Source organism: Pseudophryne corroboree, chromosome 6 (genome assembly GCF_028390025.1).
Source record: "Pseudophryne corroboree isolate aPseCor3 chromosome 6, aPseCor3.hap2, whole genome shotgun sequence".
In the NCBI taxonomy this organism is placed as follows: Eukaryota; Metazoa; Chordata; class Amphibia; order Anura; family Myobatrachidae; genus Pseudophryne; species Pseudophryne corroboree.
This window is the reverse complement of record NC_086449.1, coordinates 561893706-561915716: the sequence shown is the minus strand read 5'-3', so window position 1 is coordinate 561915716 and position 22011 is coordinate 561893706. Positions and strand designations below refer to the sequence as shown.

At 47.8% G+C, this 22011-nt stretch overlaps 1 protein-coding gene across 2 annotated transcripts in view; it reads right to left on the bottom strand.

The window, feature by feature from the left end:
- APPL2 (adaptor protein, phosphotyrosine interacting with PH domain and leucine zipper 2) overlaps positions 1-22011 on the bottom strand; it is a 246845-nt gene that overhangs the window by 148825 nt on the left and 76009 nt on the right. For both annotated transcript variants that reach the window (XM_063927758.1, XM_063927759.1), the window contains exon 2: positions 12566-12664. In XM_063927758.1, the coding sequence (XP_063783828.1) occupies positions 12566-12664 (99 nt within the window). The remainder of the gene's footprint in view (positions 1-12565; positions 12665-22011) is intronic.

Sequence of the window (22011 nt, the reverse complement as noted above, 5' to 3'; positions counted from 1 at the left end):
TTGGTTCTGGCACAAAGATGAAAGGTCCTAGTAGTCCTGGTGAGTGTGTGAATAGGTACACCTTACATGTTTTACTGTGTTGCAGCTTTATCAAAGCTGGTGGGTTAAACACAGTTTAATGCTAAAAAAAAAATGCAAAATCATGCACTTGGGTCTGAAAACCTCAAAGGCTAAATATAGTATCAAGGGTACTATACTGGAAACTACTAAGGAAGAAAGGGATCTAGGAGTTACTATTTCAGATGACTTAAAGGCAGGGAAGCAATGAGGAAGAGAAGTCAGATGCTTGGCTGCATTGGGAGAGGAATCAGTAGCAGATAGAAAGAAGTAATAATAATGCCTCTGGTACGGCCTAATCTGGAATAGTGTGTTCAGTTCTGGAGACCTTATCTCCAAAAGGATATAAAATACATTAGAGAGCGTGCAAAGAGGAGCAACTAAAATGGTGCATGCATGGCCTACATCACAAAACTTACCTAGAAAGACTAAAATATCTTAACATGTATAGTTTGGAAAAGAGAAAAGAGGGGCACATGATAGAAACTTTCAAATATACTATGGGTTTTATCAAGGTACAGGAGGGATATATTCTGCAAAGGAAGAGAAGTATTAGAACACGATGCACTGAAACAGGATGGAGGTAGGTTCAGGGGAAATTTAAGGAAACATTACTTCACAGACAGGGTAGTGGAGAAGTGGAATAGACCAGGGCCGAAACTAGGGGGGGGGCTAGGGGGGCAGGTGACCTGGGCGCCGGATTGGAGGGGGCGCCGAGACCCCCAAACACCGCCGCGGCACTTTTAAACCCCCTTCTCCCGAGTGCCCAGCTCGGGGGGCGGGGTTTCGCGGAATGACGCGATTGCGTCGTGACGTCACGGCGCAAACGCGTCATTCAACGAAACCCCGCCGGAGGAGGGAGAACTGAAGGGGGAGCCCGGAGCCGCGCAGACGAGGAGGGAGAGGCGGCTGAAGAGCGTCGAGAACCGCTTCAAATGTAAGTCAGCCCCTCTCCCTTCCTCTCTCTCTCTCCCTCCCTCTCCCCACCACCTGCCGTAATGTTTAAAATGGGGACCTGTGCCTGCGTACTGTGTAAAATGGGGACCTGTGCCTGCGTACTGTGTAAAATGGGGACCTGTGCCAGCGTACTGTGTAAAATGGGGACCTGTGCCAGCGTACTGTGTAAAATGGGGACCTGTGCCAGCGTACTGTGTAAAATGGGGACCTGTGCCAGCGTACTGTGTAAAATGGGGACCTGTGCCAGCGTACTGTGTAAAATGGGGACCTGTGCCTGCGTACTGTGTAAAATGGGGACCTGTGCCAGCGTAATGTGTAAAATGGGGACCTGTGCCAGCGTACTGTGTAAAATGGGGACCTGTGCCAGCGTACTGTGTAAAATGGGGACCTGTGCCAGCGTACTGTGTAAAATGGGGACCTGTGCCAGCGTACTGTGTAAAATGGGGACCTGTGCCAGCGTACTGTGTAAAATGGGGACCTGTGCCAGCGTACTGTGTAAAATGGGGACCTGTGCCAGCCTACTGTGTAAAATGGGGACCTGTGCCAGCGTAATGTGTAAAATGGGGACATGTGCCAGCGTAATGTGTAAAATGGGGACCTGTGCCAGCGTACTGTGTAAAATGGGGACCTGTGCCTGCGTACTGTGTAAAATGGGGACCTGTGCCAGCGTACTGTGTAAAATGGGGACCTGTGCCTGCGTACTGTGTAAAATGGGGACCTGTGCCTGCGTACTGTGTAAAATGGGGACCTGTGCCAGCGTAATGTGTAAAATGGGGACCTGTGCCAGCGTACTGTGTAAAATGGGGACCTGTGCCTGCGTACTGTGTAAAATGGGGACCTGTGCCAGCGTACTGTGTAAAATGGGGACCTGTGCCAGCGTACTGTGTAAAATGGGGACCTGTGCCAGCGTACTGTGTAAAATGGGGACCTGTGCCAGCGTACTGTGTAAAATGGGGACCTGTGCCAGCGTACTGTGTAAAATGGGGACCTGTGCCAGCGTACTGTGTAAAATGGGGACCTGTGCCAGCGTACTGTGTAAAATGGGGACCTGTGCCAGCGTACTGTGTAAAATGGGGACCTGTGCCAGCGTACTGTGTAAAATGGGGACCTGTGCCTGCGTACTGTGTAAAATGGGGACCTGTGCCAGCGTAATGTGTAAAATAGGGACCTGTGCCAGCGTACTGTGTAAAATGGGGACCTGTGCCAGCGTACTGTGTAAAATGGGGACCTGTGCCAGCGTACTGTGTAAAATGGGGACCTGTGCCAGCGTACTGTGTAAAATGGGGACCTGTGCCTGCGTACTGTGTAAAATGGGGACCTGTGCCAGCGTAATGTGTAAAATGGGGACCTGTGCCAGCGTACTGTGTAAAATGGGGACCTGTGCCAGGGTACTGTGTAAAATGGGGACCTGTGCCTGCGTACTGTGTAAAATGGGGACCTGTGCCAGCGTACTGTGTAAAATGGGGACCTGTGCCAGCGTACTGTGTAAAATGGGGACCTGTGCCTGCGTACTGTGTAAAATGGGGACCTGTGCCTGCGTACTGTGTAAAATGGGGACCTGTGCCAGCGTGCTGTGTAAAATGGGGACCTGTGCCAGCGTACTGTGTAAAATGGGGACCTGTGCCAGCGTACTGTGTAAAATGGGGACCTGTGCCAGCGTACTGTGTAAAATGGGGACCTGTGCCAGCGTACTGTGTAAAATGGGGACCTGTGCCAACGTACTGTGTAAAATGGGGACCTGTGCCAGCGTACTGTGTAAAATGGGGACCTGTGCCAGCGTACTGTGTAAAATGGGGACCTGTGCCAGCGTACTGTGTAAAATGGGGACCTGTGCCTGCGTACTGTGTAAAATGGGGACCTGTGCCAGCGTAATGTGTAAAATGGGGACCTGTGCCAGCGTACTGTGTAAAATGGGGACCTGTGCCAGCGTACTGTGTAAAATGGGGACCTGTGCCAGCGTACTGTGTAAAATGGGGACCTGTGCCTGCGTACTGTGTAAAATGGGGACCTGTGCCTGCCGCAATGTGTAAAATGGGGACACTTGCCAGCGTACTGTGTAAAATGGGGACACTTGCCAGCTTACTGTGTAAAATGGGGACACTTTTGCCTGCCGCAATGTGTAAAATGGGGACACTTTTTCCTGCCGCAATGTGTAAAATGGGGACACTTTTTCCTGCCGCAATGTGTAAAATGGGGACACTTTTTCCTGGATATGAAATTTATGTTAGAAAAGGCAGTTTTTCAGGTTAAAAAGTTCTGAAAGAGATATATATATATATATATATAATATTTTTATTCATTTATTTATTTATTTTTTATTTTATTATTTTTATTCATTTAGTGTAAAATATTTTTATTTTTTTTTGCGGGGGGGGGGTCAAATGACTACCTTGCCCCGGGTGACAGAAATCCTAGTTTCGGCCCTGAATAGACTCCCTGGTAGCTACTAAGATGGTACAGCAATTTAAGCACGCATGGGATGGGCATATGGATATCCTTACAAAGAACTAAAAATCAAATAGGGTTGAGGTTACCTAAATGTTAAATGAGGGTAGACTAGATGGGCCAAGTGGTACTTCTATGCAGTAAGATTCTTTGTTTCTATGTACGTTTCTATGAGGAAATCGTAACCCATAACCTCAGCGCTGTGATGCAATAATGCTAACCATTAAACCATCTGTAAATTACTCGTGCAATTGTAAAAAAAAAGTTCCAGTTTGCAAAATGAATACAAGCTGCTGAATTATTCATTAACTGAGTTTGCTACAATTTCTAGATTGCTTTGACACTTATAAATCTTTCACCATTGTCCAATGTTACTTTGCTATGTAATCATGTATGAATCGCCAATACAATAAACAGGGACGTTTGTAGGCCTACACAAAGTAGGTCTGTGCCTAGGGATAGCTGGGCAGTATGCTGCAAGGGGCACAGTAACCGCTGCTACAATGTTGGTGCGCTGGACACTGGTACAATAGAACACTGCAGAGTGGGAACACAGCATCTGGCATGTCACAGTTCCTATGCTGTGAATAATAAGAATTTACTTACCGATAATTCTATTTCTCGTAGTCCGTAGTGGATGCTGGGAACTCCGTAAGGACCATGGGGAATAGCGGCTCCGCAGGAGACTGGGCACAAACGTAAAAGCTTTAGGACTACCTGGTGTGCACTGGCTCCTCCCCCTATGACCCTCCTCCAAGCCTCAGTTAGGATACTGTGCCCGGACGAGCGTACACAATAAGGAAGGATATTGAATCCCGGGTAAGACTCATACCAGCCACACCAATCACACTGTACAACCTGTGATCTGAACCCAGTTAACAGCATGATAACAGAGGAGCCTCTGAAAAGATGGCTCACAACAATAATAACCCGATTTTTGTAACAATAACTATGTACAAGTATTGCAGACAATCCGCACTTGGGATGGGCGCCCAGCATCCACTACGGACTACGAGAAATAGAATTATCGGTAAGTAAATTCTTATTTTCTCTGACGTCCTAGTGGACGCTGGGAACTCCGTAAGGACCATGGGGATTATACCAAAGCTCCCAAACGGGCGGGAGAGTGCGGATGACTCTGCAGCACCGAATGAGAGAACTCCAGGTCCTCCTCAGCCAGGGTATCAAATTTGTAGAATTTAGCAAACGTGTTTGCCCCTGACCAAGTAGCTGCTCGGCAAAGTTGTAAAGCCGAGACCCCTCGGGCAGCCGCCCAAGATGAGCCCACTTTCCTTGTGGAATGGGCTTTTACAGATTTTGGCTGTGGCAGGCCTGCCACAGAATGTGCAAGCTGAATTGTACTACAAATCCAACGAGCAATAGTCTGCTTAGAAGCAGGAGCACCCAGCTTGTTGGGTGCATACAGGATAAACAGCGAGTCAGATTTTCTGACTCCAGCCGTCCTGGAAACATATATTTTCAGGGCCCTGACTACGTCCAGCAACTTGTAATCCTCCAAGTCCCTAGTAGCCGCAGGCACCACAATAGGCTGGTTCAAGTGAAATGCTGAAACCACCTTAGGGAGAAATTGAGGACGAGTCCTCAATTCTGCCCTGTCCGTATGAAAAATTAGGTAAGGGCTTTTATAGGATAAAGCAGCCAATTCTGAGACATGCCTGGCTGAAGCCAGGGCTAACAGCATTACCACCTTCCATGTGAGATATTTTAAGTCCACAGTGGAAAGTGGTTCAAACCAATGTGATTTTAGGAATCCCAAAACTACATTGAGATCCCAAGGTGCCACTGGAGGCACAAAAGGAGGTTGTATATGCAGTACCCCCTTGACAAACGTCTGTACTTCAGGAACTGAAGCCAGTTCTGTTTGGAAGAAAATCGACAGGGCCGAAATTTGAACCTTAATGGACCCTAATTTTAGACCCATAGACAGTCCTGTTTGCAGGAAATGCAGGAAACGACCCAGTTGAAATTCCTCTGTAGGGGCCTTCCTGGCCTCGCACCACGCAACATATTTACGCCAAATACGGTGATAATGTTGTACGGTTACATCCTTCCTGGCTTTGATCAGGGTAGGGATGACTTCATCCGGAATGCCTTTTTCCTTCAGGATCCGGCGTTCAACCGCCATGCCGTCAAACGCAGCCGCGGTAAGTCTTGGAACAGACAGGGTCCCTGCTGGAGCAGGTCCTTTCTTAGAGGTAGAGGCCACGGGTCCTCTGTGAGCATCTCTTGAAGTTCCGGGTACCAAGTCCTTCTTGGCCAATCCGGAGCCACGAGTATAGTCCTTACTCCTCTCCTCCTTATGATCCTCAGTACCTTGGGTATGAGAGGCAGAGGAGGGAACACATACACTGACTGGTACACCCATGGTGTTACCAGAGCGTCCACAGCTATTGCCTGAGGGTCCCTCGACCTGGCGCAATACCTGTCTAGTTTTTTTGTTGAGGCGGGACGCCATCATGTCCACCTTTGGTTTTTCCCAACGGTTCACAATCATGTGGAAGACTTCTGAGTGAAGTCCCCACTCCCCCGGGTGGAGGTCGTGTCTGCTGAGGAAGTCTGCTTCCCAGTTGTCCACTCCCGGAATGAACACTGCTGACAGTGCTATCACATGATTTTCTGCCCAGCGAAGAATCCTTGCAACTTCTGTCATTGCCCTCCTGCTTCTTGTGCCGCCCTGTCTGTTTACGTGGGCGACTGCCGTAATGTTGTCCGACTGGATCAGCACCGGCTGACCTTGAAGCAGAGGTCTCGCTAGGCTCGGAGCATTGTAGATGGCTCTTAGCTCCAGGATATTTATGTGAAGTGATGTCTCCAGGCTTGACCACAAGCCCTGGAAATTTCTTCCCTGTGTGACTGCTCCCCAGCCTCTCAGGCTGGATTCCGTGGTCACCAGGACCCAGTCCTGAATGCCGAATCTGCGGCCCTCTAGAAGATGAGCACTCTGCAACCACCACAGGAGAGACACTCTTGTCCTTGGAGACAAGATTATCCGCTGATGCATCTGAAGATGCGACCCGGACCATTTGTCTAGCAGATCCCACTGGAAGGTTCTTGCGTGGAATCTGCCGAATGGGATTGCTTCGTAAGAAGCCACCATTTTTCCCAGAACCCTTGTGCATTGATGCACTGAGACTTGGCCTGGTTTTAGGAGCTTTCTGACTAGTTCGGATAACTCCCTGGCTTTCTCCTCCGGGAGAAACACCTTTTTCTGGACTGTGTCCAGGATCATCCCTAGGAATAGAAGTCGTGTCGTCGGGATCAGCTGCGATTTTGGAATATTGAGAATCCAATCGTGCTGGCGCAGCACTATCTGAGATAGTGCTACCCCGACTTCCAACTGTTCCCTGGATCTTGCCCTTATCAGGAGATCGTCCAAGTACGGGATAACTAAAACTCCCTTCCTTCGAAGGAGTATCATCATTTCGGCCATTACCTTGGTAAAGACCCGGGGTGCCGTGGACAATCCAAACGGCAGCGTCTGAAACTGATAGTGACACAAACCTGAGGTACCCTTGGTGAGAAGGGTAAATTGGGACGTGTAGGTAAGCATCTTTTATGTCCAGAGACACCATATAGTCCCCTTCTTCCAGGTTTGCAATCACTGCTCTGAGTGACTCCATCTTGAATTTGAACCTTTGTATGTAAGTGTTCAAGGATTTCAGGTTTAAAATTGGTCTCACCGAGCCGTCCGGCTTCGGTACCACAAATAGTGTGGAATAGTACCCCTTTCCCTGTTGTAGGAGGGGTACCTTGATTATCACCTGCTGGGAATACAGCTTGTGAATGGCTTCCAATACTGCCTCCCTGTCTGAGGGAGACGTCGGTAAAGCAGACTTTAGAAAACGGCGAGGGGGAGACGTCTCGAATTCCAATTTGTACCCCTGAGATACCACCTGAAGGATCCAGGGGTCCACTTGCGAGTGGGCCCACTGCGCACTGAACTTCTTGAGACGGGCCCCCACCATGCCTGAGTCCGCTTGTAAAGCCCCAGCGTCATGCTGAGGACTTTGCGGAGGCGGGAGAGGGCTTTTGTTCCTGGGAACTGGCTGTTTGTTGCAGCCTTTTTCCTCTCCCTCTGCCACGGGGCAGAAATGAGGCGCCTTTTGCCCGCTTGCCCTTATGGGGCCGAAAGGACTGCGCCTGATAGTATGGCGTCTTCTTAGGTTGAGAAGCTACCTGGGGTAAAAATGTGGATTTTCCAGCAGTTGCCGTGGCTACCAGGTCTGATAGACCTACCCCAAATAACTCCTCCCCCTTATAAGGCAATACTTCCATGTGCCTTTTAGAATCCGCATCACCTGACCACTGCCGCGTCCATAAACCTCTTCTTGCAGAAATGGACAGCGCGCTAACTCTTGATGCCAGTCGGCAAATATCCCTCTGTGCATCACGCATATATAGAAATGCATCCTTCAAATGCTCTACAGTCAATAATATACTGTCCCTATCAAGGGTATCAATATTTTCAGTCAGGGAATCCGACCACGCCAGGCCCGCACTGCACATCCAGGCTGAGGCTATTGCTGGTCGCAGTATAACACCCGTGTGAGAGTATATACATTTTAGGATATTCTCCAGCTTTCTATCGGCAGGTTCCTTTAGGGCGGCCGTATCAGGAGAGGGTAGTGCTACCTGTTTAGACAAGCGTGTGAGCGCTTTATCCACCCTTGGGGGTGTTTCCCAACGTGCCCTATCCGCTGGCGGGAAAGGGTACGATGCCAATAACCTTTTAGGAACTATCAGTTTTTTATCGGGGGAAACCCACGCCTCATCACACACTTCATTTAATTCCTCGGATACAGGAAAAACTACAGGCAGTTTTTTCTCACCAAACATAATACCCTTCTTAGTGGTACTTGTATTATCAGATATATGCAATACATTTTTCATTGCTTCAATCATGTAACGTGTGGCCCTAGTGGAAGTCACGTTTGTCTCCTCATCATCGACACTGGAGTCAGTATCCGTGTCTGTGTCTGCCATTTGAGGTAACGGGCGTTTTAAAGCCCCTGATGGCGTTTGAGACCCCTGGACAGGCACAAGCTGATTAGCCGGCTGTCTCATGTCGTCAACTGTCTGTCGTAAGGGGCTGACACTGTCACGCAGTTCCTTCCACAAGCTCATCCACTCAGGTGTCGACTCCCTAGGGGGTGACAACTGTATAATAGGCAATTGCTCCGCTTCCATCTCATTTTCCTCCTCAAACATGTCGACACAATCGTACCGACACACCGCACACACACAGGGAATGCTCTGATAGAGGACAGGACCCCACTAGCCCTTTGGGGAGACAGAGGGAGAGTATGCCAGCACACACCAGAGCGCTATATATATACAGGAATACCACTATCAAGTGTGCTTTTCCTTTATAGCTGCTGTTAATATGAAACTGCGCCAAATTAGTGCCCCCCCTCTCTTTTTTACCCTTTTCTGTAGTGCAGGACTGCAGGGGAGAGTCAGGGAGACGTCCTTCCAGCGGAGCTGAGATGGAAAATGGCGCCCGTGTGCTGAGGAGATAGGCTCCGTCCCCTTCTCGGCGGCCTTTTCTCCCGCTTTTTTGGTAATTCTGGCAGGGGTTAAAATACACCCATATAGCCCTGGGGGTTATATGTGGTGTATTTATGCCAGCCAAGGTGTTTTACATTGCTGCTCAGGGCGCCCCCCCCTAGCGCCCTGCACCCTCAGTTACCGGAGTGTGAAGTGTGCCTGAGTAACAATGGCGCACAGCTGCAGTGCTGTGCGCTACCTTGTTGAAGACTGATGTCTTCTGCCGCCGATTTTTCCGGACCTTTTCTTGCTTCTGGCTCTGTAAGGGGGCCGGCGGCGCGGCTCCGGGACCGAGCTCCGAGGCTGGGCCTGTGTTCGGTCCCTCTGGAGCTAATGGTGTCCAGTAGCCTAAGAAGCCCAATCCACTCTGCACGCAGGTGAGTTCGCTTCTTCTCCCCTTAGTCCCTCGATGCAGTGAGCCTGTTGCCAGCAGGTCTCACTGAAAATAAAAAACCTAAAACTAAACTTTTCACTAAGAAGCTCAGGAGAGCCCCTAGTGTGCACCCTTCTCGGCCGGGCACAAAAATCTAACTGAGGCTTGGAGGAGGGTCATAGGGGGAGGAGCCAGTGCACACCAGGTAGTCCTAAAGCTTTTACTTTTGTGCCCAGTCTCCTGCGGAGCCGCTATTCCCCATGGTCCTTACGGAGTTCCCAGCATCCACTAGGACGTCAGAGAAAATATGTTACTTGTGTATTATTAGCACAATGATGTTGTGTCAACTAGACATCTTTTACATGGCGATCTACTTTGAAAGCTGAACAGTTTACGTGATCTACCTAGGTGGAAAAATAGCGCGCAACACAGATGTGTGCTTTAAAAGGGGGTGTGGCTTAACAAAAAGGGTGTGTGACCTCCTTGCTGCACAGGGTTTAGGGACTATCTCACTCGAAATCAAAAATTGGCCCCCCACAGGTAAAAACCTCAAACACATTGGCCACCTCACAGAAGTAAAAACACATTGACACCCACACAGGTGTAAAAAACTGGCCCCCACACAGTAGTAAAAACACATTGGCCCCCACACAGTAGTAAAAATACATTGCTCCATGGGGGTAATTCCAAGTTGATCGCAGCAGGAAATTTTTTAGCAGTTGGGCAAAACCATGTGAACTGCAGGGGGGCAGATATAACATTTGCAGAGAGAGTTAGATTTGGGTGGGTTATTTTGTTTCTGTCCAGGGTAAATACTGGCTGCTTTATTTTTACACTGCAATTTAGATTGCAGATTGAACTCACCACACCCAAATCTATCTCTCTCTGCACATGTTATATCTGCCTCCCCTGCAGTGCACATGGTTTTGCCCAACTGCTAACAAAGTTCCTGCTGCGATCAACTCAGAATTACCCCCCATATACGTTAAGAAAAAATAAATAAATTGTCCCCCACAAACAAACAAAAAACCCAAACTAAATAGTCTCAGCCTCCGCTCCTCCTCCCTCCCCTTTCTCCATATAACACTTCAATAACAAACACTACCCACCAAGCAGGCAGCCAGGTAGAATAGCAGCTCCACATGACAGCACACCACGACAGGCAGTTAATGGAATAGAAACAGAGGCGGTGGGCTCCTCTGAGCAAGCGGGTGACATCATGACGTCAAAGGTCCGCTGCTCTAATGGGAGCTGGTTACGTTTAGTGAAGTTCTTTTGGCCACCCCTGCTATAAGAGATACAACATTACTGTAACGGCTTAATGTATCAGTTTCTTCTCCTGAGGCCCTAGCAGCTCTTATTTCACCTTGGGAGGGATGTATCACACACTGCATTTTATATGCACTACATCCCACCACTGATCACATGCATAACATCATTTAACGCCGTGTGCATGTACAATTGTGATTAAAATTGCAAAGGATCGGTCTTCCAATAAGAACAGTCCTTTGCGATGAAAGGACTTCCGGGTTTATGACCTAGGAGTCCTTCTGCGCATGTGTGGCAGAAGAGACAGTAGGAGGGATCTTATGGAATACCTCAATGGGTATAATGAGGACACAAGCCCATACGTTTCTATTAGGCAATGTCATCTATAGATGGAACAAGCTCTGGAAAGTTTTAATTTTTGGAGCTTTAAGGAGATGCAGGCAAACCTAAAAAAAAAAAACAGGCATTTTCCCGTGCTATGGGCAAAAATTTGCTGCAGGCCAGAGCCTCAGCCTTGGCAGCCAAGCTGAGGAATCTGATAAACAACTGACAGTTCAGGTGAGATGGTGCATTTCAGAGAGTGCACAATTCTGGGGAGTGACAATAATTTGGGGACTTTTGCTTCCAGCAAAGCAAGACGAAGCTGTGTCCAGGAGTCAAGCAGCCAGTGAGAGCTAGGCAGACATTAACCCTGTGATATAATAGATATTTTACAACAAAGAACTTAATACAGGTTGAGTCTCCCTTATCCAAAATGCTTGGGACCAGAGGTATTTTGGATATGGGATTTTTCCGTATTTTGGAATAATTGCATACCATAATGAGATATCATGGTGATGGGACCTAAATCTAAGCACAGAATGCATTTATGTTTCATATACACCTTATACACACAGCCTGACGGTAATTTTAGCCAATATTTTTTATAACTTTGTGCATTGAACAAAGTGTGTGTACATTCACACAATTCATTTATGTTTCATATACACCTTATGCACACAGCCTGAAGGTCATTTAATACAATATTTTTAATAACTTTGTGTATTAAACAAAGTTTGTGTACATTGAGCCATCAAAAAACAAAGGTTTCACTATCTCACTCTCACTCAAAAAAGTCCGTATTTCGGAATATTCCGTATTTCGGAATATTTGGATATGGGATACTCAACCTGTATACAAAATCAAAATACAAAAGACATTCCAAAAAGGTATCACTGCAAATCACTGTAGAAGTAATGATGTGAAAAGTAGAATACATTAAAAGAAATGTTTTCTCTTATTAGTTTGGCTGGAGATTTGAGCAGCAGAATGAAGGGGGTAATTCAGAGTTGATCGCAGCAGCAAATTTGTTAGCAGTTGGGCAAAACCATGTGCACTGCAGGTGGGGCAGATATAACATTTGCAGAGAAAGTTAGATTTGGGTGGGTTATTTTGTTTCTGTGCAGGGTAAATACTGGCTGCTTTATTTCTACACAGCAATTTAGATTTCAGTTTGAACACACCACACCCAAATCTAACTCTTTCTGCACATGTTATATCTGTCCCACCTGCAGTGCACATGGTTTTCCCCAACTGTTAACAAATTTGAAGCTGCGATCAACTCTGAATTATGCCCCAAAAGCCCTGTGGTAATGTATATGTGTTGGAACACCCATAATGTGGAGACGGTAATTATTTTTGTATATCTCTGTTGAACCCATGCTAGTAATCACTGCCACTATGTATCCCTTTGGCAACTTACTATTCCCAGAGACAACGCATGACAGCTTTATGATGGTGGATATTAGCATACAATAAAACTAGTTTTACAGATAATATTCCACAGATCCACTTCAACTTTTCACTAAAACAAAACCCCTCAAGTACAGCACAGACGTGTTTCCTAGAGCAGCTTACCTGTGCCCCATAGACCCGCTGCATCGACTGGAGCAATTGATTTGTATACTCAGTCAGGGTACCTGCATCTTCCTCAAACACACTCAGCAGGGAACGGGTCTACAAAAAAAAAAAAAAAAAAAACAAACAAACCATTAAATTGTAAATTATCTTCTATGTTAACAGAGAAACATTTCTAGAAACAGCCTCATCAGAATTGGGTACCAATCATCATCATTGTAAAGTGTGAAATAGGCTGCACATACATGCGTAGCCATGTATTCAGATGAAAGAATAATCATGCTTCGTGAACTATTACCTTTTATGCATTCTGTGAAGTAAATGCCATACACCCCAATGTGTTTGTCCTAACTGTATAGCATACAGATGCAGCATGTTTATGTTAAATGAAAAGACACAACAACTGTGTAGTGGAGGAATACCACTGCAACATAGTGTTGGCCCTGCCCACTTACATACAGTATTTCTTTTGCTTTTAGCTCACTCCACCTTTAGGACCCATAATCTATATTTCAAGCTTGATTCACTATTTTCAGTGCAAAGTGAACTAAGCCAGACAAAAAGGACCATACAGTAAACATCACCAGTATTGTCTCAATGATCTGTTATACATTTACAGGAATGGGCAGGTTGGGTACGGGATACCGGCAGTCGGAATACCGACACCGTCATCCTGACTGCCATAATCCCAACAGGTGCGAGCAACTAAACTAAGCCTTGCCCTACCCTCTCTTCCCGCAGCCTAACCATTACCGCTGGCATCCAGTCCGTCTGGATGCCAACTACATTCCCCATAGGACAAATAAAGATGAAAAAAGGTGCCGGATGTTGTAAAAATAATTCCTATACAGGTTGAGTATCCCATATCCAAATATCCGAAATACGTAATATTCCGAAATACGGACTTTTTGGAGTGAGAGTGAGATAGTGAAACTTTTGTTTTTTGATGGCTCAATGTACACAAACCTTGTTTAATACACAAAGTTATTAAAAATATTGTATTAAATGACCTTCAGGCTGTGTGTATAAGAAACATAAATGAATTGTGTGAATGTAGACACACTTTGTTTAATGCACAAAGTTATAAAAAATATTGGCTAAAATGACCTTCAGGCTGTGTGTATAAGGTGTATATGTAACATAAATGCATTCTGTGCTTATATTTAGGTCCCATCACCATGATATCTCATTATGGTATGCAATTATTCCAAAATACGGAAAAATCCCATATCCAAAATACCTCTGGTCCCAAGCATTTTGGATAAGGGATACTCAACCTGTAATATATATTCTTATACAAATGGCATCAATATGGTTGTGGGCTGACTCCCGTATGTTTAAGATATCTTCTGATTGGACAAGTGGAGAAGATCTGTAGGAGAGTCTTTGTTGCATACAAAAGATCATTTATGTTGACGATGAAGCTACAGCTGTGAAAGTGGTATGCATTTGGGTTGGGTTCAATTTGCAGGCATCTGGGATGCCTGTGATCAGAATACAGACCATAGCATCCCGATGATCAGAATCCCGACAGGGGAAGGGAAGTATACTTACTTCCCCCTTCTGGTCCCCCTAACCCTAAGCCACCCTCCCCTCCACCTAACCCCAACCCTCCCTGGTGGTGCCTAAACCTAACCCTCCCCGCAGCCAAACCCTCCCCTGGGGGTAGCCCAAACATGCCCCCCCTCCCACAGCCTACACCTACTCCCCCCCCCCCCCTCTTTCCAGGGCGCAGGCTAACCCCCAACCCTCTCTCCGCAGCCTACACCTAACCTCACCCCACCCTCAGCCTAAACCTAACCTCCCCCCCTTCCCCACAGCCTAAACCTAACACCCCCCCCCCCTTCCCCTTCCCAGCAGCATACCTCTCTTGCAGGCCGGTGTCTGCTCATTTGGCATCCCACCTGTCGGGATTCCGGTGCGGGTTGATGAATCTATTCGGGATGCAGGTGTCGGCATTCCAAATAGTGGGGGTCATTCCGGGTTGTTCGCTCGATAGCAGTTTTTAACAGCCATACAAACGCATAGTCGCCGCCCACGATGGAGTGTATTTGCGCTTTTCAGGAGTGCGAGCGCCTGTGCAGCAGAGCGCCTGCAAACGCATTTTGTGCAAAACAAGACCAGCCCTGTAGTTACATATCCTGTGCGATGATTGCTGCGACGAGTGACACGGTAATGACGTCAGATACCCGCCCAGCAAATGCCCGACCACACCTGCGTTTTTCAAAATACTCCCAGAAAACGGTCAGTTGACACCCATAAACGCCCTCTTTCTGTCAGTCTCCTTGCGTTCGGCTGTGCAAATGGAATCGTTGCTAGAACCAGTGCAAAACCAAAATGGACTTCGTACCCGTACGATGCGCATGCGCATTGCGATGCATACGCAGATTAGCCGTTTTTTTCACTGATCACTACGCAGCGAAAAACGTCAGCTAGCGATCAACTCGGAATGACCCCCAGTGTTGGGATTCCAGCATCTGTATTCTGACTGCCGGGATCCTGACCGGAGACTATGCATTTATAGAACAAAATTATCAATCAATTATTTTACAAAATTACACTATCCAGCACCATTTTCCTCTCAGATAATCTTGTACAAACCGGTAAATCTATTTCTCGTAGTCCGTAGTGGATGCTGGGACTCCGTAAGGACCATGGGGAATAGCGGCTCCGCAGGAGACTGGGCACAACTAAAGAAAGCTTTAGGACTACCTGGTGTGCACTGGCTCCTCCCACTATGACCCTCCTCCAGACCTCAGTTAGGATACTGTGCCCGGAAGACATGACACAATAAGGAAGGATTTTGAATCCCGGGTAAGACTCGGGTAAGCCACACCAATCACACCGTATAACTCGTGATACTATACCCAGTTAACAGTATGAAATATAACTGAGCCTCTCAACAGATGGCTCAACAATAACCCTTTAGTTAGGCAATAACTATATACAAGTATTGCAGACAATCCGCACTTGGGATGGGCGCCCAGCATCCACTACGGACTACGAAAAATAGATTTACCGGTGAGTAAAATCTTATTTTCTCTGACGTCCTAAGTGGATGCTGGGACTCCGTAAGGACCATGGGGATTATACCAAAGCTCCCAAACGGGCGGGAGAGTGCGGATGACTCTACAGCACCGAATGAGCAAACTCTAGGTCCTCCTCAGCCAGGGTATCAAACTTGTAGACTCTTGCAATAGTGTTTGAACCCGACCAAGTAACAGCTCGGCCAAATTGTAAAGCCGAGACCCCTCGGGCAGCCGCCCAAGAAGAGCCCCTTTCCTCGTGGAATGGGTTTTTACAGATTTAGGGTGCGGCAGTCCAGCCGCAGAATGTTCAAGTTGAATCGTACTACAGATCCAGCGAGCAATAGTCTGCTTAGAAGCAGGAGCACCCAGCTTGTTGGGTGCATATAGGATAAATAGCGAGTCAGTTTTCCTGACTCCAGCCGTCCTGGAAACATATATTTTTCAGGGCCCTGACTACGTCCAGTAACTTGGAATCCTCCAAGTCCCAAGTAGCCGCAGGCACCACAATAGGTTGGTTCACATGAAACACTGATACCACCTTAGGAAGGAATTGGGAACGAGTCCTCAATTCCGCCCTATCCATATAAAAAAAATCAGATAAGGGCTTTTGCATGATAAAGCCGCCAATTCTGATACACGCCTGGCCGACGCCAAGGCCAACAGCATGACCACTTTCCACGTGAGGTATTTTAGCTCCACGGATTTAAGTGGCTCAACCCAATGCGACTTCAGGAAATCCAACACCACGTTGAGATCCCACGGTGCCACTGGAGGCACAAACGGGGGCTGACTATGCAGCACTCCCTTAACAAAAGTCTGAACTTCAGGCAGTGAAGCAAGTTCTATTTTGGAAGAAAATCGATAGAGCCGAAATCTGGACCTTAATGGAACCCAATTTTAGGCCCATAGTCACCCCTGACTTTAGGAAGTGCAGAAATCGACCTAGCTGAAATTCCTCCGTTGGGGCCTTCCTGGCCTCACAGCACGCAACACATTTCCGCCATATGCGGTGATAATGGTTTGCGCTCACTTCTTTCCTAGCTTTAATTAGCGTAGGGATAACTTCCTCCGGAATGCCCTTTTCCTTCAGGATCCGGCGTTCAACCGCCATGCTGTCAAACGCAGCCGCGGTACGTCTTGGAACAGACAGGCCCCCTGCTGCAGCAGGTCCTGTCTGAGCGGCAGAGGCCATGGGTCCTCTGAGATCATTTCTTGGAGTTCTGGGTACCAAGCTCTTCTTGGCCAATCCGGAACAATGAGTATAGTTCTTACTCCTCTCCTTCTTATTATTCTCATTACCCTGGGTATGAGAAGCAGAGAAGGGAACACATACACCGACTGGTACACCCACGGTGTTACCAGAGCGTCCACAGCTATCGCCTGAGGGTCCCTTGACCTGGCGCAATATCTTTGTAGCTTTTTGTTGAGGCGGGACGCCATCATGTCCACCTGTGGCCTTTCCCAACGGTGTACAATCATTTGGAAGACTTCTGGATGAAGTCCCCACTCTCCCAGGTGGAGGTCGTGTCTGCTGAGAAAGTCTGCTTCCCAGTTGTCCACTCCCGGAATGAACACTGCTGACAGTGCTATCACGTGATTTTCCGCCCATCAGAGAATCCTTGTGGCTTCTGCCATCGCCATCCTGCTTCTTGTGCCGCCCTGTCGGTTTACATGAGCGACCGCCGTGATGTTGTCTGACTGGATCAGCACCGGCCGGTGTTGAAGCAGGGGTCTAGCCTGACTTAGGGCATTGTAAATGGCCCTTAGTTCCAGAATATTTATGTGTAGAGAAGTCTCCTGACTTGTCCATAGTCCTTGGAAGTTTCTTCCCTGTGTGACTGCCCCCCAGCCTCGAAGGCTGGCATCCGTGGTCACCAGGACCCAGTCCTGTATGCCGAATCTGCAGCCCTCTAGAAGATGAGCATTCTGCAGCCACCACAACAGCGACACCCTGGCCCTTGGAGACAGGGTTATCCGCCGATGCATCTGAAGATGCGACCCGGACCACTTGTCCAACAGATCCCACTGGAAGATCCTTGCATGGAACCTGCCGAATGGAATTTCTTCGTAAGAAGCTACCATCTTTCCCAGGGCTCGCGTGCATTGATGCACCGACACTTGTATTTGTATTAGGAGGTCTCTGTCTAGAGACGACAACTCCTTGGACTTCTCCTCCGGGAGAAACCCTTTTTTCTTGTTGTGTCCAGAACCATACCCAGGAACAGTAGACGCGTCGTAGGAACCAGCTGCGACTTTGGAATATTCAGAATCCAGCCGTGCTGTTGTAGCACTTCCCGAGATAGTGCTACTCCGACGAACAACTGCTCCCTGGACCTCGCCTTTATAAGGAGATCGTCCAAGTACGGGATAATTATTTCGGCCATTACCTTGGTAAATACCCTCGTGCCGGGAACAGACCAACGGCAACGTCTGGAATTGGTAATGACAAACCTGTACCACAATTTTGAGGTACTCCTGGTGAGGAGGGTAAATAGGGACATGCAGGTAAGCATCCTTGATGTCCAGTGATACCATGAAATTCTCCAGGCTTGCAAAATCGCCCTGAGCGATTCCAATTTGAACTTGAACCTTCGTATAGAAGTGTTCAAGGATTTCAATTTTAGAATGGGTCTCACCGAACCGTCTGGTTTCGGTACCACAAACATTTTGGAATAGTAACCCCGGCCTTGTTGAAGGAGGGGTACCTTGATTTCACCTGCTGGAAGTACAGCTTGTGAATTGCCGCCAGTACTACCTCCCTTTCTCCGAGGGCAGCAGGCAAGGCTGATGTGAGGTAACGGCGAGGGGGAGTCGCCTCGAACTCCAGCTTGTATCCCTGTGATACTACTTGCAGAACCTAGGGATCCACCTGTGGGCAAGCCCACTGGTCCCTGAAGTTCCCGAGATGCGCCCCCACCGCACCTGTCTCCACCTGTGGAGCCCCAGCGTCATGCGGTGGACTCAGAGGAAGCGGGGGAAGATTTTTGATCCTGGGAAATGGCTGTCTGGTGCAGCTTTTTCCTTCTTCCCTTGTCTCTGTGCAGAAAGGAAGCGCCTTTGACCCGCTTGCTTTTCTGAAGCCGAAAGGACTGTACCTGAAAATACAGTGCTTTCTTAGGCTGTGAGGAAACCTGAGGTAAAAAATTTTCTTCCCAGCTGTTGCTGTGGATACGAGGTCCCAGAGACCATTCCCAAACAATTCCTCACCCTTATAAGGCAGAATCTCCATGTGCCTTTTAAAGTCAGCATCACCTGTCCACTGCCAGGTCTCTAATACCCTCCTGGCAGAATGGACATTGCCTTAATTCTGGATGCCAGCCGGCAAATATCCCTCTGTGCATCCCTCATATATAAGACGACGTCTTTAATATGCTCTATGTTAGCAAAATATTATCTCTGTCTAGGGTATTAATATTGACAGGGTATCAGACCACGCTGCAGCAGCACTATTCATGCTGAGGCAATTGCAGGTCTCAGTATAGTACCTGAGTGTGTATATACAGACTTCAGGATAGCCTCCTGCTTTTTATCAGCAGGCTCCTTCAAAGTGGCCGTATCCTAAGACGGCAGTGCCACCTTTTTTGACAAACGTGTGAGCGCCTTATCCACCCTAGGGGATATCTCCCAACGTGACCTATCCTCTGGCGGGAAAGGGTACGCCATCAGTAACTTTTTAGAAATTACCAGTTTCTTATCGGGGGAACCCACGCTTCTTTACACACTTCATTCACTCATCTGATGGGGGAACAAAACACTGGCTGCTTTTTCTCCCCAAACATAAAACCCCTTTTATGTGGTACTTGGGTTCATGTCAGAAATGTGCAACACATTTTTCATTGCCGAGATCATGCAACGGATGTTCCTAGTGGATTGTGTATATGTCTCAATCTCGTCGACACTGGAGTCAGACTCCGTGTCGACATCTGTGTCTGCCATCTGAGGTAACGGGCGTTTTTTTGAGCCCCTGATGGCCTTTGAGACACCTGGGCAGGCGCGGGCTGAGAAGCCGGCTGTCCCACAGCTGTTACGTCATCCAGCCTTTTATGTAAAGATTTGACATTGTCGGTTAATACCTTCCACCTATCCATCCACTCTGATGTCGGCCCCACAGGGGGCGACATCCCATTTATCGGCCTCTGCTCCGCCTCCACGTAACCTTCCTCATCCAACATGTCGACACAGCCGTACCGACACACCGCACACACACAGGGAATGCTCTGACTGAGGACAGGACCCCACAAAGTCCTTTGGGGAGACAGAGAGAGAGTATGCCAGCACACACCAGAGCGCTATATAATGCAGGGATTAACACTATAACTGAGTGATTTTTCCCCCAATAGCTGCTTGTATACACATATTGCGCCTAAATTTAGTGCCCCCCCTCTCTTTTTAACCCTTTGAGCCTGAAAACTACAGGGGAGAGCCTGGGGAGCTGTCTTCCAGCTGCACTGTGAAGAAAAAAAATGGCGCCAGTGTGCTGAGGGAGTTAGCCCCGCCCTTTTTTCGGCTGACTTTTCTCCTGCTTTTTTCAGGAATTCTGGCAGGGGTAATTTATCACATATATAGCCCTGGGACTATATATTGTGATGATTTGCCAGCCAAGGTGTTTATATAGCTGCTCAGGGCGCCCCCCCCCAGCGCCCTGCACCCATCAGTGACCGGAGTGTGAGGTGTGCATGAGGAGCAATGGCGCACAGCTGCAGTGCTGTGCGCTACCTTGTTGAAGACCAAGGTCTTCTGCCGCCGATTTTCCGGACCACTTCTTGCTTCTGGCTCTGTAAGGGGGACGGCGGCGCGGCTCCGGGACCGAACGATCGAGGTCGGGTCCTGTGTTCGATCCCTCTGGAGCTAATGGTGTCCAGTAGCCTAAGAAGCCCAAACTATCTCCAGTCAGGTAGGTTCGCTTCTTCTCCCCTTAGTCCCTCGCTGCAGTGAGTCTGTTGCCAGCAGATCTCACTGAAAATAAAAAACCTAAAATGTACTTTCTTTCTAGGAGCTCAGGAGAGCCCCTAGTGTGCATCCAGCTCAGCCGGGCACAAGATTCTAACCGAGGTCTGGAGGAGGGTCATAGTGGGAGGAGCCAGTGCACACCAGGTAGTCCTACAGCTTTCTTTAGTTGTGCCCAGTCTCCTGCGGAGCCGCTATTCCCCATGGTCCTTACGGAGTCCCAGCATCCACTTAGGACGTCAGAGAAAATAAGGACAGTGGCCACTTTTATCCTCAAAAAGTGATATCATTCTACATACTATGAATACAGTTGTATGGGATTTGTTTCAAATTTGCCTACTGTCCTGAATCGTCCAGGAGGTTCTCAAATCGGTTGACAATCCTGGACACCGCTGAATCGTGCCATTACCACCTCTGCTCACTGGCACACAGTGAGACCTGGCTGCAGTATCCCTCCCAAACGGGACAGCCCAAAGGTCAGCAAACAGTATTTGTATTATTATTATTTTCAGGCCACAAGTACTAGCATCTTCTGTATACTACTCGTTACACATAGATGCATATATAAATATTATCAAGCACACACTCACACACTTATTCAATCCACAGCCAATCAACCTACCAGTATGTTTTTGCACTGTGTGAGGAAACCAAATACAAGGACAACATACAAAACTTCACGCTGGTATTGCTAAGGTTTAAATATAAGTCATGAACCCAGTGAGGCAGCAATGTTAGTTACTGAATAAGCACCTGTACACATACAGTACACTTCCATCAAGATAATCATATACCTTATAATAAATGTGCTCTAATTAGGCGCATGACATGCTCCGGTGCCCTCAGTGTGAGCGTTCAATGGCGGTTGAAACTAACAAGTTTTACATTATTCAATGCATGAAGAACTACACACGTGTGTGTGTGTGTGTGTGTGTGTGTGTGTGTGTGTGTGTGTGTGTGTGTGTGTGTGATAACACTCACTCTCCAAAGTATAATGAAAAGATGAAGGATCAGCACTCATCCTTCATCTTTTCATTATACTATGGAGAGTGAGTGTTTTTTATGGACCCTGCACCACGATCGTTGATACTTGGATATACATATATATTTCCAACTGCATGCACACTGGGCTTCTTTCAGCTATTTCCAGTTAGTGACAAGAGTGGCCAGTGTACCAGAAGAGGAAGGAGGTTTGGATAAAATAAATGGAGAGGAGTAGTTATGGCTGCCATCAGCTAATGGGTAAACATTTCTACAACAAAATTCACGTTTTATGGGGTATATTCAATAAGAGTCGGGTCCATTCCGACATGCAGTTGTCAGAATGGACCCGACAACCCCTATTTAATGGATGGCCAAATCCGACTGTCGGATTTGGCCGTACCGGGGGTCCTGTGCTGCCGCTGCTGTCAGCGGCTGTCGGGTGCGCTGACAGCAGCGGTGGGGGGAGCTGGGCTGCTGCGAGCTGCA